This window comes from Lonchura striata, chromosome 3, assembly GCF_050655825.1.
Source record: "Lonchura striata isolate lonStrDom1 chromosome 3, ASM5065582v1, whole genome shotgun sequence".
In the NCBI taxonomy this organism is placed as follows: Eukaryota; Metazoa; Chordata; class Aves; order Passeriformes; family Estrildidae; genus Lonchura; species Lonchura striata.
Genome location: NC_140705.1, coordinates 3,286,627 through 3,300,253, shown reverse-complemented (window position 1 = coordinate 3,300,253; position 13,627 = coordinate 3,286,627). Strand labels below are relative to the sequence as shown.

General features: G+C 48.2%; 1 protein-coding gene across 1 annotated transcript in view; it reads left to right on the top strand.

Annotated features, from left to right (window-relative positions):
• The window catches only part of XKR6 (XK related 6), a 206,546-nt gene that overhangs the window by 145,077 nt on the left and 47,842 nt on the right, over window positions 1–13,627 (top strand). Inside the window, exon 2 of the mRNA XM_021540532.4 lies at window positions 2,639–2,835. Within this exon, the coding sequence (XP_021396207.2) occupies window positions 2,639–2,835 (197 nt within the window). The remainder of the gene's footprint in view (window positions 1–2,638; window positions 2,836–13,627) is intronic.

Here is a 13,627-nt window from a genome sequence, read left to right as displayed (position 1 = left end):
TGAGTGGCCCAATTGTTGCAGTTTGGTTCAGACAACCTGAGGGCTGGGAAAAGCCAAGATGGTCATAAAAATAACCCAAAAGTGGAGACAGCTGGTGGGAACATCAGTGTGGAAGAAGAAGAGGTGTAGGAATGTGAACTGTGGGAAGGTGATGAAAGATTTTTTTTTTTTTTTCTGGAGAAAAGGAGGTTCAGGGGGACCTTCTTGTTCTCTTGACAGGAGGGGGCAGCTGGTGGGGGGTTTGGGCTCTGCTGCCAGGGAACAGGGACAGGATGAGATGAAACAGCTTCAAGTTGCACCAGGGAAGGTTCAGGCTGGACATCAGGAAGAATTCCTTCAGGGAAAGGGTTATCAGGCATTGGAAGTGGCTGGTCAGGGAGGTGGTGGAGTCATCATCTCTGGAGGGATTTAAAAGCCATGTGTATGTGGCATTTGGGGACACAGGTTAGTGGTGGCCTTGGCAGTGCTGGGGGAATGGCTGAACTTGATGATCTTAAAGATATTTTCAAGCTTTAATAATTCTATGATTCTATGGAACTGTGATTTTTTTTTTTTTTTTTTTTTTTTTTTTTTTTTTAATCTGGAGAAATGAAAGGTTTACATGGCAACTATGTACAAACAGGTAAAAGACTGCTGCAGGGTGAAAACCAATAAATTCTTCTTGTCCCTGGCTGAGGTAATGAGAAATGAGTGTTTTAACATTCTGAAGAGGAGTTTAGGTTTTGTGTACCAGAAGGAATGGGAGCTTCTGGGGAGGGGGAGACCATCCAGGACTACAGGGCAGATTTGGTGGAATTTTGGCAGAGGTGGCAGTGCCTTTGCCAAGGGGCAGCACCTTATGGGCACCACCACTTGGTTTTGGTGACAGGCTGGCCCTGTGTCACTGACGTGATAAAAACCATTGCGTCCTCCTTTTCTCTGCTTTCTCCTTAAGCCACGACACTCTCCCTGACTTTGCCTTTCCAGCTAAACTGCATTTATTTAATTCCTGGGCGAAAGGAAGGCAGGATGCCTGTGTCATGCTGCAGCTCCTGGGGTTGGGGTCTTCCATGGAAATGCCAAGTGCAGGTGGTGGATTTGGGCGTGTTGGGAGAGCAGATGCTCCACGGCCATTCGCGTCCCACTCGGGGTCTGCTGTGGATGTCACACCAGTGTCACCAGTGCCGTGTGACTGGCGTAGCGTTTTCTCGAGTGTCGAGCCCCATCTGGTGGCTTTCCCGCGGTATTTTTTTGTGTGTCCTTGCAGTCCTCTTTCGGGATTTTTCTCCTCCTCTGCCACTCAGCTGCGAGCGGGCTCAGGAAGGACGCGATGCTGGATAAAGGACGGGGTTCGCAGAGCTGCCTCTGTTTGTCCCCAGCTCCCCGTGCCTGGGTGCAACTGGGAGATGCGGAGGCTGTCCGGGCTCACGTCCTTCCCTCCTCTCTCCCCGCCTGTGCAGTCTCGCCCGAGTGGCAGGGGATGATCTAATCGTTTTGGCCAAACCCCAGCGTGTGCCCTGAGCCCCTCCCAGAGCCTCCAGAAGGCGCTGGCAGCGGAGCTGGGACAGATGAACAGTCCCGGGAGGGGACATTTCCGACTATTGCCTGCCGCAGACTGCTTCAGGGTCGGCATTAGGTGAAATGGTTCCCATCCCAAACGAGGTTACAGCCACGGCTCAGGATGAGAAGGAAAAAAACCCAGTGTTAGATTGGCGATCCCTAGATGTGTCCAAGACCGGGCTGGACAGGGCTTGGAGCAACCTGGAATAGTGGAAGGTGCTCCTGCCTCTGGAACAAGATGATTTTTAAAATCCCTTCCAACCCAAACCATTCTGAGATTCTGTGATATCAACAAACATTAGAAAGGACTCTGTTAGGGTTTTTTTCTTAAATGCCACAAATCCTGAGACAGAGGCAATGGTAGAGCTGTGCCTGCCCATGCACGAGACACCTCCTTGTACTCCAATATTGCCCAAAGTCTCAAAGCTGGCCAGTGACAAACTGTGGCCTTTCACATCTGGGGGTCACACACGTGGTGCGTGTGAGGGGTCTCGTTGCTCCACTATGATGAAATAGGGTCAAATCATAGAATCATAGAATATTCTGAGCTGGAAGACACCCACAAGGATTGTCAGATTCTAATTCCTGGACAACTTTCTGAGTCTCACAGTGAGCCTGAGAGTGTGGTCCAAACATATCTTGGGCTCTGGGATCTGTCAGAGAAGCTCCTTACCAGAGTGCTGAGGGGGGTTAGATGGTCTGTCAAGCCACTTCCAAATGTTAGGACCCATATTTTTTTATGTGGGTTCTCTTCCTGTGATGAAAATTAGTGGTTTTCTTGTGTTTCAAAAGCATTTCCAACTCCCAGGCTTCACATTTGTGTGTGAAAAGTTTTCCCAGCCTTGCAATACCAAATGTACTTCATTATAAGGTCTTGTTCTCAGGGTGGCATCCAGTTTAAGGTTGGGCTTGATGATCTTGGCGGTCTTTTCCAACATTAATGATTAGTCCAGTTGTAAAAATCCTCCTCAGATCTGACAGGAGGGAGTGGAAGAACCGTGCAAACCCCAGCGTCTCCCCAGAACCCCATTCCCCCACAAACAGATTTTGCTGCAGCTCCAACATCTCACGCCCAGCTTTTCCCTCCTGTTCCCTGCAGGTATATCCGAACAATGTACCTGGGGATCCAGAGCCAGAGGCGGAAGGGACACCAGCGGCGTTTCTACTGGGCTATGATGTACGAATATGCAGACGTAAACATGCTGCGCCTCCTGGAAACGTTCCTCGAGAGCGCCCCTCAACTGGTGCTACAGCTCTGCATAATGATCCAAAAGAACCGTGCAGAAACATTACCATGTAAGTGGCCCCCTCTTCCCCACCTTTCCAGCCTCTCCCCTCTGCTCCCAGTGCCCAGCAGCTGATGGATGTGTTGCTCGCTTCCCACCTTGGCTGGGGGTTTCCACTTTGGGACAAATCTCGGCTGCGTTCGCTGGGTAAAATTTTTGCTCATTCCTCTGAGGAGAAAAAAAAAAGTCAGTGTCAAGGAAAAGATGGGATTCAGCTCTTCCATGCCCGGTCCAGGCTAAAGGAATGATGGTGGTATCAGGAGGAGGCAAGCAGGCTCTGCTGCTGTGGCACCACTCAATTGTCGCTTCGCACTGGGCAGACACAACCATTCCCTGCCTCAGTTTCCTTCCTTACACAAGTAGGGTGATAAAACTGGCCAGATTTGAGTTTGTGTTGCGAGGACAAATGGTTCAATGCCTATGCAATGCTCTGATGGTGTTAAGTGTAAAAAGGGGGTTTTTAACAGCTAAATGCTGTAGGGCCTTTTCTGATGAGTGCCCAGGAATTAAGGTCTTGTCATTGGTACCATGGTTCTCACCAAGCCCAGGAAAAGAGAAGGGGAAGGCAGCGGAGGGGATTGTGTAGGGACAGGGACGTAGTGGAGGTTTAATTAATGATGAGACAAGGCTTGGAAGCCACCACAGGGAATATTTTGCCAATTCTGATGTCCGCCACTGCTGTGATGTGCTGAGCATGGGGCATCTGTCCCAGCTGAGAGGGACATGGCCCTGTCTCAGCCCTGGCATGAGCAGCTCTCCCAGCCCATGGCCATGCTGGCAGCCTGGGGGTGACCAGCCTGAGGGACAATCATCCTTTTCAAAGACCAGAAGTGGAGCTGTTTGGTTATTCAGCCCCTGTTCAGTTCGTGCACCACGGGTGACACTCAGCTTCCCAAAGAGAGCCTGGTTGGGGCCTGTCATTTCTCTGGAGTTTTTGGAGCTGAGGTGGAAACTGAAATCGGAATTTGCTTTGGGGTTAAATTTTGCTGGTTTTGCCAAGGGCGTCAGTACCTACAGCATCAAGGAAGGTCAGCCACTCTCCCTTTCCTCTGTATTTCCAGCATGTCCATCACAGTTGTTTATAGAAGCCTCCCTCCTCCTATTTATGCAGTCTTTTCTTGAAACCTCTCATCACGAGCTCTCCAGGCCTCCAAAGTGCTGACATGATGAATATGCCTTTCTACAACTCCTGCTAGAATGGCTCATATTTGCCAGCCCCCTTTTCCTGCTGCTTCCAACGTTATTAACCCGGCTGAAAATGCAGAAATCACAACCCAGGAGGTTTGCCAGGGCGTTCTGCAGATTGTTGGGCTCGCCGCAGAAAGCGCCGGGTGAAGTTTGTTGGCCTCTGTTGTGCTGCGAGTCAGGCAGCACAGGAGAATAATCCCTCCGGCCTTTCAAATCCGTGGCTCTTCCACTTTGCCACTTCCAGGCACGGCTGCCTAATCCACTGAACGAGCTGCATCATTTTTCCAGCATCCCCCTCCCCTCCCTTCCTCGGCTTTGCAGTTCCTCTGCTCCTCCAGCGCGCCCAGCCGGCTGCGCTCTCTTCCAAGGCAGCGCACGTCCCCGCCTGCCTCCCCGAGCCCTGGAGGGCTTTTTGCTTGCCACACGCCAGCAGCCGAGCTCGCCGGGTCCCCAGTGCATCCTCTCCCTGCCTCCCTCCCCGCCTGTGCCAAGGATGCAGGCGCCGATGGATGAGAGCAGCGGAGCTTGCTCAGCGCTCCTTGACTCCGGTGCAAGGTTTCCTAGAGCTCCTCCATGCCCGTTCAGGGCTTCTCTCTTCCACCTCCTCCTCCTCCTCCTTCTCCTCCTCCTCTTCCTCCTCCTCCTCCTCGCGGCCAGTTCATAATTATAATAGAAAAGCAAATTAAATGTTAAGAGGAGCCGTTGTGAAAGGGAGCATCAAGGATTTTCACTTAAAGCAGGCAAAAAGCAAAGGGAGATGGATACTGTTAGGCAGGCAATGTGTTTAAAAATCAAATCAAGTCTCTCCTGGCTCATCGAGTCTGTGGGAGCGTGGCTCGTCACAGGAAGGGGCCAGTTCTGCCTTTAAACAGGGGCAGCATCAGCTGCATCCCTGAGGAATGCACACTGGAAAAACAGCCCAGGGAAGGGCTTAAAAGCCCAGGTACAGCCCCTGCTGATGTGTCCAGACTCCAGCTGCTTCCATGCATCTCCCACAGACTCTTATGGATCCATTTAGTGCCAAACCAGGTCAGTTTGCCATTTCCTGTGGCATACATCCCCCCTCCAAGCCCCAGCCCTCCCTGCTTTTTGGATTGTAATGCCAAGCCCAAGCTTCATTTCTCCCCAAACAGGTCAACTTCTGTTTAAGGAGCTTTAGAAAAGGGGTTATTGGAACGGCTATCAGGAGGCTTTGCTTTTGTCTCCTAATTCCTATGTTAAGAGAGCTGTTGAGGAAAGAAAAGTGAACACCCTGGAGGTCTTTACTCAGACCCAGAGCATCTCCTCCAAAGCATTTCTGCCACGCAGCATGGTGGTAGAAAGGGCTGATCTTGGAAAGATGAATAGAAACGGATACAACCAGGAAAATGCTTTATTTCCTGGGTTTCAATCTACTGGGTGGGTGAAAGAAAGAAAAGCCTCATCATGCCTTGCAGGAATTATTTGACCATGAGAGGTACCTGTGTGAGAGGGTTGGGTGGGACCTGTGTCTGCTGTTCCTTCAGCACTCAAAGAATGGAGGGGTTTCACCCCAAAGTGAGAATATCCAGCAGCAGAAGTGCTGGGGCTGGAATTTGAGGTCAAGACCCAGCCTCAGTAAAGCTGGGGACAAGACCCAAGCTGGGATTTCATGAGAGTCAGGATTCATTCCTTCATCATATCCCCAGCAAAAGGCAGAGCAGATCCCAGCTCATCTGGCCTTGTCTCAGGAACAACAGAAAAGAGCACTGAAAGAAAAGAGGTGAGAACTCCATGAACTCCACCAGGTGGGCAGTGGAAGGTAAATGCTGAGAGCCTGAGCTGGAATTCTTTTGTTGGTGGAGCAAATGGAACAACATCAGCTCCTGAATATCTGTATGGAAGGAGCTGGTGTTGGTAGCCAGGCCCTCTGTGAAGAATTTATCTGCTACAGCCACAGCTGGGTGGGCCCAAAACAGAGTCAAGAGAAGGTGAGGTGGAAAAGGAGGGATCCAACACATAGAAAAGATCATGTCCAAAGCAGCTGAAGGAGGTTACATTTATACCTATCTTTCAGGTTAGGCCGAAGGAGGGGAAGGGATGCTGGAGAGGATGCAGCATTGTCTCTCAGTCACCCTAATTCTGTCTGAGGTTTAGAAGAGGATAAAAGGGTGTCCATCTCTAAGACTCCTGGACAACAATGGCCAGAAGATTTCCCATAACTTAAATCACCTATTTGCAGAGAAAAACATAGCATTAACAACAGAAAAAGCTCAGCAATCCAGATCCTCATTCCATAATCACTCCCAGCAGGTAATCCACCTCACTTCTTGTAGAACAAACCATCCTAAACCCCCTTCAACCTGCAGAGGTGCTGCTTCCTCCGTGCCAAGTGGGAAGGAGCAGATCAAACTAGCTTAAAGGAGACACCCAACCTCTAGGCAGACAGGGAGGTGAGAGGGATTCAAGTTTTTCTGGTATAAATCTTCTCTTAAAGAGGTTTTCTCCCACTTAATTTTTTTTTTTACATGGCTTCTTTAAAGCTTAATGAGATTTAGCTGAAGCACCAACATCCTTCCACTCATGTCACAAGTTCTTTACGCAAAGATTTCTGCCTGTATGAGGCTGCAGTTTTCAGCACGGTGTCTCTCTCTCCAAAAAGAGCCACATCTCTCCACAGATGCTGTGTCCATCTCCTTGATAACCCTACAGGTGATCTGAAAGAGATTAGCAGCATAAACCTTCCTTTTGCAAAGTCCTGCTGGAGTCTCTGGGTTTTTGGGAGGTGTTTGCACTCTCCACAGCCCTCAAAAGTAGGCTGAAGCTGCTCATATATTTAAGGAAAAGTAACATTACCTTAAGGGGTTTGGGGGGGGGGGGTGTCATTTTATTTAAGCATAGTAATAGAAATTAGGCATTAAAATGGATTTCAGACATCTCAGCTACAGGTGTGTGCTGGCTGCAGAGTTATCCTGATGGAGTTTGCAAATCATCTTGTCCCTCCCAAAGCAAAATCCTATTTTTTTATCATGCTCTCCATTGTCTGTGCCATGTCTGGGGACCATTATAAATCATTTATGATTCATTTTTGCAGGGACAAAGATGATTTTCCCTGTCACTTAGTTTAGAAGACTCAGCTGCTCAATGGAGTTAGAAAGGGGCCTTCAGCCTGTAAGTGCTCAAAAATGTGAGATTCAAGTGACATCAACACTGGCCTGAACATAAATCAGGAGACTAAAATCTCTAGATGTCCAGTGAAAAGACTTATGAAATTTGAAATTTCATCCTTTTCACCACTTGAAGGAGCACTCAAAGTTAGTGCAAGATCCTTCATGCTGGCCTGGGCCAAACAGGTGTGTCCAACAATGTTCAAACAGGAATCCAAACCCTCAAACCCAATCTTTGTGACCTCACAACACAAAATTGTCCCCATTTATGCAGAGTCCCATAACCTCATAAATAAACCAGGGTTTGTTCTACACAGGCACCAGATCCCATGGGGACCAGTACAAAATTCTATATGGCATCTGCAGATTTGGTGTGGGAAAGTCCCATTTCTGCAAAGCAGAAATCTTCTTCCTGACTGGTGCATTTTTCCTAAGATCTACTGTATGACTAAATAAGTCTTTGCCTTATAAAGTCCTCAGTAACAGGAGATGGGGTAGGGACAAGATCTACCAGAGCCACACTCTGGGCTCTGGCTCAGGTTCTGGGACAGATCATGAGGGAAACAAGATGTTAAAACTTTGCCCAGAGGTAGATATTCTCTTTTCCCTTTTTCTCATGTCATTCCTTGGGGATTAAAAGAAATGGGAGATGTCCATCACCTAGGCCTGGTTTCCTGTGACAGAAGAGGCACGAGCATAAAAGCAGTTGCTCATTGCCATGTGGGAAAGGGACCCCACCAGTCGTGTGCTTGCTGGGCAGGAAGGATCTGGAATGATCCACCCTGAAAATTTGTCCTTATTCCACCAGTTTCCCTTTAAAAGTTCACCAGCAGCCCAAGGAGGCCCAGATAGCTCTGAACTCATAAGCAGCTCGCCTGGGAGGCCACTCATATGACTCCAGTGCTCTGCCAGACTGGGGCATATGGCTCTGTTCCTGCCTTCCCCTCCTTCCCACCAAAGCCGGATGACAGGGAGCGATTTGGTGCCCTGCTGGAAAGGAGCTGCTGGTCCCCGGCCAATTCCCAGCAGCATCAAAAAGCCATCTCCACAGTTGGCAGTGGCGCTGAGGACGCCTTGCTCTGGCATGCTGAGAGCAGGCCAAGCCTGAGGCACGCTGGCATGGGACAGCTTGTCCCATCATCAGCCGTATTGTCCCAGTGCGGTGGGATCCAGGAGCCTTCGGAGCCAGGGACAGCTATTTTGGATTTTTCCAATGGGATTTGGAGCCAGCCCAAAGAGAGATGTCATCCCTTCGCCCATCCCCACCTGCAGCTTCTCTGTCCACCACCTTGCCATGTCTCTGGCTCTTATTTTTGGAGTGCAGCTAAAACCCCGTCTGTTCCGTACCACGTGTCGCTGTCACACACAGGACACGGCACAGCCAGGAAAGATGAGTCACCATTCACGGGACAGCGCTGGCAGGGGGCCAGCACTGCCAATTTTAGGCTTTGTCAGACCGTGGTAATCACTGGGAAGGGGTTACATCATCAGAGCACTACAACAGCATTAGCTCATGCTGTTCCCAGGAGCTGGGGGCCAGCCAGGAAACTGAGGCATGGTTTGGGTTCTTGTCAGGCAGATTCCAGGCAGGAAATTCAGATTTTTTTTTTTGGTAACTCCATGGTGCAGGCTTTCTGGAGATACACCTCTCATGGGAAGTTTGGGATAAGAGCAAAGGAAAAGTTGAAAATTATTCATTTTTAGCTGCAGGTTGCTCTAGTGCAGGATCCTTGTCAGGCATCTAGGAGAGCATGGATAAACAGGGAGCACATAGGCTCTGGGATGTGCAGAAAAACATGGAAAAGGTGCCACATATGCTCTGGGATGTGCAGAAAAACATGGAAAAGATGCCCTGCTGGGCAGAGACTACTCTGTGCTTCTACCCCTGATGGAGGTGGAGCAGTTCAGGTTGATGCAACTGAAAATCATTGAGTTTTGAAGGAAAGAATTGCCTCACTTCAGAAACTATTAATTGTTTTTTAATGATTAGCTTGAGGTGACAGTTCTGAGTCTAGGCATGCAGCAAAAATACTGAGTCAGTAGAAATCTCCTGAAGTGGCTTTTGTCCTAACTGGCATTTGACCAACCTCATGCTCTCAGTGCCCTCAGAACATCCATGTCTTTACACAGAGGGTCACAGAGGGGGGACAGCCACCACACACAGGAACCCCTTCTGATGTACATCAAGGCCCCAAAAATGTTTGCAGAAGGCAAAAAGGCCCAGGAGATAATCCAGGATGAGCATGACTTAATGTGTGGACACCAAGTTCTGACCTGCTACCTATCACATAGGTCTTTGCAGAGTGTACAAAACGTGGGAAGCAGAGGGAGAAAGAGTTTCCTGCCGTTATCCTTGGAAATCAGTGTCCCTGGTGCCTCCAGTACCCCACTGTGAGACGGCACCAGCTGCACCACATCCGTTTTTGCCACTTTGTCACTCCCCCTCACTGGAACACTCTGCCAGACTCGCCTCATCGATGCCAGCCCTGTGTACTCTCCAGGAATGTTGAGACACTCCTTCTTTTCCAGAGACCAGTCCCCTCAGCTGGGATTATGCTGAGGCATTTCCACCAAAGGCTCCCTACACAGCATCAGAGGTTTATAAACCGTAAGGTTACAAAGTGTGCACTGCTGACACATCTCTGGATGGAGATCTCTTTCTTTGGACAGTGAGTGTGATCTGAACTGGGTCCCTTCCTCTTTCCAATACGGCCAAAATCATTCCCCGGGATGAAGTTATTTCCCTAATTGCCTGCAGGCTTTCTGTGTCCAGGCCAACCCATCCACCAGAGGAGGTTTGCAGGATCCCTGTTTGGTGCTGTCACAGACCCTTTAAAGCATTGCCTTGATGTTGTCTGATTTCCAGGGAACAGCCGCTGGGAGCTGTTTTCAGCAGAAGTTCCCCAGCAAAGCCCTGGCAGGAGATGTTGCTTTCCCAATCCTGGGACAAGTTGGTTTGGTTTCACCCCTACTGATAAACCAAAACCCATCAGAACATGAGCACAGCCACCAGATCTTGTTCATCCTCTGCTTCAATTACCAGCACAGCCCTTGGCACATCTTTATCTCCTGGCAGCCAACACCAACCCCAAGAATTCCCATGCTTGGCTCAGGTGATGGCAAAAACAATTCCCACCAAGCACTCTGGGCCGCCCTGTTTCAGAGGCTGGGGCAGAACTTAGCAGTCAACAGAATTAGGCTTGCCTTAGTTGCTGATTTCTGGGTGAAGGGTCCAAAGCTGGCCCAGATCTGTGCTAAGGAAAAAAGGATCCTTGTGGTTGGTCTCTGAAGCAAACAGTGGAACTCCTTGGGCTTTCCTTTCCAGCACTGAGGTGCTGCTTCCATCTTTTTCAGACTATTTTAGCCCCCACTTGCAGGATTACAACATCCTTTCAACTTGAGGTAGGCAGGTTTACATCTTTCCCAATGTCTGTGGTCCTCATCCGAATTAAAACAGAAATAAAAAAAAAAAAAAAAAAAAGGGAAAAAAAAAAAAAAGGAGGATAGGGGTGCTGTAACAGATGTCAGACTGCAGTGTTGAAATGCACATATATTGTACATGTTTGTGGAGTCCTGCTGTTTCACACCAGCAATCCCTACTCGTAGAAATAGCTGTGAAAAGATTTTATGCTAAATGGAGCCATGTGCTGTTTTTCTTAGCAAAAGGTTTTTTTTCACCATTTCAGTCCATTCCAGTAGTTTCTTAAGGTGTGTTTCTCTTCTAAGAGTTCCTAACAGTAGAGTTCAAATATTTTTAGGTCTGAAAATTCTCAGTGTAGGAGGCTCCTTCTGATATTTTCAGGATTCAAACTGGAAGCAGCTCTGCTGGATTTGATACACTTGAAAATCTTAGCAAAGAATTGGCCACTAGAAGTTGTAACTAAAGTGCCCTTCACAAAGAGCCAGCTGTTGAATGTGAAATGTGATTTTTCCTCCAGGAATAACCCCTCTTGGATTTTGCCATCTTATTCTTACCAGTTGAAGTAACAATGTTTGGGGTGGGGTTTTTGTGCCTGTTGTTCTAGAAAGACTATTTTAATTACCAAAGGGACAAAAACTACGTTCTCAACAGGAAGTAGCAATGGAAGTTTCTAGGGATGGTTGTGCTCCTGCCAGGTTGAGCCAGGTTTGTGTGACTCCCCTGCCTTCTAACATTCCCCACAAAGAGGGATTTTGCTCTGTTTGCACAGAGTTAAATCCTTGCTGGAGGTGTTGTCAGAACATCCTGGTGGAGCATTTCCAATGAAACCTCTTGGAGTCTCTCAAGGAGCTTCATATCCTCTTGTCTGTGGCTGTTCACTTTTAGGGGCTCAGGTGGGGTTCCTTTTCAGTGTCATTCTGAGACAGCCCTTAAAGGCTTCAGATTAACGTGGATTTAACTCAAAAGTCTTTATAATTACAGTGATGACTATGCAGAGGGCACCTCGGCCTGAAAAAGAGTGGCAATTCATGCAGCTTTTGACAAAAATAGACACGAAGAGCAGTTCTCATGCTCTATTTCCAAACAAGCTAATCTGTGCCCGGGAAATCCTGGCTGCTGCTTTCCCAGCACATTTCTAATGCAGAATTAACCCAGGTGACTGGTGCCTGGAGGGATTTAGACCAAGCTCAGGGTAGATCATCTCTCCTTCGTGTGTGTGGGTCATTAGAAGACAGAGATGTACATGGTTGTTGGTTCTGAGTGTCTCTGTCAGCTGCAGTGCCATCCCTGCCCACCTGAGAGTCAGGGATTTGTGGGATTCATGATCTGCAGAGGATGCACTGGGAAAAGGTGAACTTGGGCGTGGTGAGAAGTTCCTGGAGAGATTTTGGCACTTGAGTCCTTGCTGCTGCAATGTGGGTAACTGGCCCGCGTGAACCCAAATTTATGTGACAACAGCAGCTCTTCTAATTGGAAACACCATCCATGCAGCCCCACACTGACATTGAAAGCACCATTAGTAGGATTAATAAGAATTCTGATTCCAAAAATCACAAAGGAAAGAACTGTTCTTCACAAACATCCTCAACATAGCATCTGCTGAAGTGGGGTTCTTTCAGTGAGAAAAAGAAATCTGCTTTTGCTGAAAAGAAAACAGTGAATTCATTCCTTTCCATTTTCTTAACATTTAGGGGAAGCTTCAAAACAGAAGAGCCATTTCAAAGTAAATAGTGTTGTGTTATAAATACTTTTATATCATTTATGCCACACCAACAGGAACTCCAAAAGTAAGACCGTGTGTGTCTCTCTGTTCCCTGATTGCCTCCAGCTTCTTTAGAACTGAGTCAAATCACCAAACTGACTCCAAATTCCTGAATGGATTTATTAGACATCTGCCATGCATTGTTCCCCCTGGAAAGTGAATTTGTGTGCTGTCATTTCCTTGAACTCTACCACTAGAGTCCCACCAGAGGCTCTGGTGGCTGGGTGGAGCTGTTGCAGAAGAGACTGCTCTGCAGAAGGCAGGATTTGTCTCTAGCAAAGCACTCACGCTGACATTTTCCTCAAGCATCACTTTGGGAGCATAGCTGACACCAGATTCCTGGAAGGATTACCCTATCCTGCTAAAATAACATTTTTCTGGCAGAGAGCTGTCCCCACATCTGTATTACATTTCACCTAAGCTCCACCTGCCATGCCAGGGCTCCCCAGAGCTGCCCAAGCACAGCAGCCACCTGAACTAATTTACTCTGCCCAGGCTGGAAAATCTGATAATATGAAACGCTTTATCTCCAGGCATTGAGGAGTTGAGCCAAAGGTCTTCCATATTGTTCTTAACATAATGAAAAGGATTATACAACCATGATTGTGATAAACAGAGGACTGTGGTAAGATTTTGTCTATGCCTGTAACATAAACGGTGTTGGAGCCCAAGCACTGGCACTCAGGTGTTTGTGCTAAATTGGTCTCTGGTAGAGTTCTGCCTGCCAGACGTTTCCCAAAGCTTTCCCAGGCATGAGAAAACAAATTCACATAGTCCAGGAACCATTCCCATGGGGCAGATTGGATACAACTCCTGAGGGATTTTAACATGGCAGATTCTGCCAGCTGGACTCAGGGTCTACAAATAATCGTGTTACTCATTTGGGATTCAGATACCACCAGCAGGTTCTCTTCCCATGTGTCCTTCTCCTCTCTGCTGGTTTTTATGAGCCAGTCTGTGGTGACAATTCAAAGACCCCAGTTAGCCAAGTGATTTGAGACTTGTTTGTGGACCTCTGCTTATACAGGGACTGAGATTTCCCCCAGTTGCTGCCAGGAATGTTCCAGCTCTGGACCAGGTGTCAGCAGCTTCTTTCCCTATGTAAATAGGTAAAACCTGAGATACCTGAAGTCAGTATCCTGGGAAAGGGGCAAGGCTGTCATGGAAAGCAAAAAGTGAATTTTCATGCTGATGAGGGCTGTATACACATAGTCCTGTTGGAGACCAGTCTTCTTCTCAGTGATGTAACAGAGGGATGTTGTCTTTCTCCTACCCCCTGAGGATGTGGGTAACTCTGTCTGGCTGT